The sequence below is a fragment of the Sinocyclocheilus grahami genome, unplaced genomic scaffold (assembly GCF_001515645.1).
Source record: "Sinocyclocheilus grahami isolate Dianchi unplaced genomic scaffold, SAMN03320097.WGS_v1.1 scaffold680.1, whole genome shotgun sequence".
Classification (NCBI taxonomy): domain Eukaryota; kingdom Metazoa; phylum Chordata; class Actinopteri; order Cypriniformes; family Cyprinidae; genus Sinocyclocheilus; species Sinocyclocheilus grahami.
In genome coordinates, this window is record NW_015505859.1 from 434,487 (window position 1) to 435,384 (window position 898).

General features: G+C 38.9%; 1 protein-coding gene across 1 annotated transcript in view; it reads right to left on the reverse strand.

Moving 5' to 3' along the window:
• Nucleotides 1-898, reverse strand: part of LOC107559263 (potassium channel subfamily K member 2-like) — a 10,812-nt gene that overhangs the window by 2,592 nt on the left and 7,322 nt on the right. Inside the window, exon 5 of the mRNA XM_016243014.1 lies at nt 575-711. Coding sequence (XP_016098500.1) covers nt 575-711 — 137 coding nt within the window. The remainder of the gene's footprint in view (nt 1-574; nt 712-898) is intronic.

Here is an 898-nt window from a genome sequence, read left to right on the forward strand (position 1 = left end):
GTTGTGCTGTTCTGTTGTAAATAAATCTTAACCAATGATTCCTAATTGCATCTACTTCCGGAAGGCCAAATAAAGTGCTTTTGCTTTCGCACTGAAACACAGCGTCTCCCTGACATGGCTGCATCAACACTACTGCTGTTCCTGAAACCAAGGCCTTCTTTCTTTGCGTGCACATTTGGGCGGCATTATGCTAATATTTCCACATAGTGAGATAGACGTGGGGGTGTGTTAGAACGAGCTGTTTTAGGTAGGCGTTTAGGTAGGCAATAGACTCTTTAACTTTTATAAAGAAAATCTCTTTGGATTTGAGACTTTAGTCTTTGCAACTTTACAGATCTTCTTTATGCACCACGAGTTTGTAATACACCAAAAGAAAGGAAAAATTGAAATCGCATCATATAACTCCTTTAATTACTTTCACAAAAAAATAAAAAATAAACTTTTAAATCTTGCATACAAATTGTAGATTTTTGTTTTACTTTTAGATTTATTTTAAATAGTCCATACCCACAATAGTAGTCCACTGTGGAAAAACTGAAATGGATCAATCAATTGTTCATTCTATCTGTCTCACCTCTGCACGTGTCTTCTTTGACAGCACTCTAAGCCAGTTTCCAATCATTGTGAGGATGGATGCAAAATACGCCAGGCCAAACACAATCCACAACCACACCAATGGCTTGTACAGGGGCGTTCCATCTCTCCTGTTCTCTGAAACAGAGGAAAAAGAAAGATAATGACACAGGGTTTGTTCACAGGGGTGCTGTGGCCTAGTGGTTAAAAGCTCTGGGCTGGTATAATGGGAAGATTGCTGGTTTGAAGATTGAGCCATGGGCAAACACCATTGTTCAAATGAGCAAAACACTTAAAGGGGTCATATGATGTTGCTAAAAAGAAC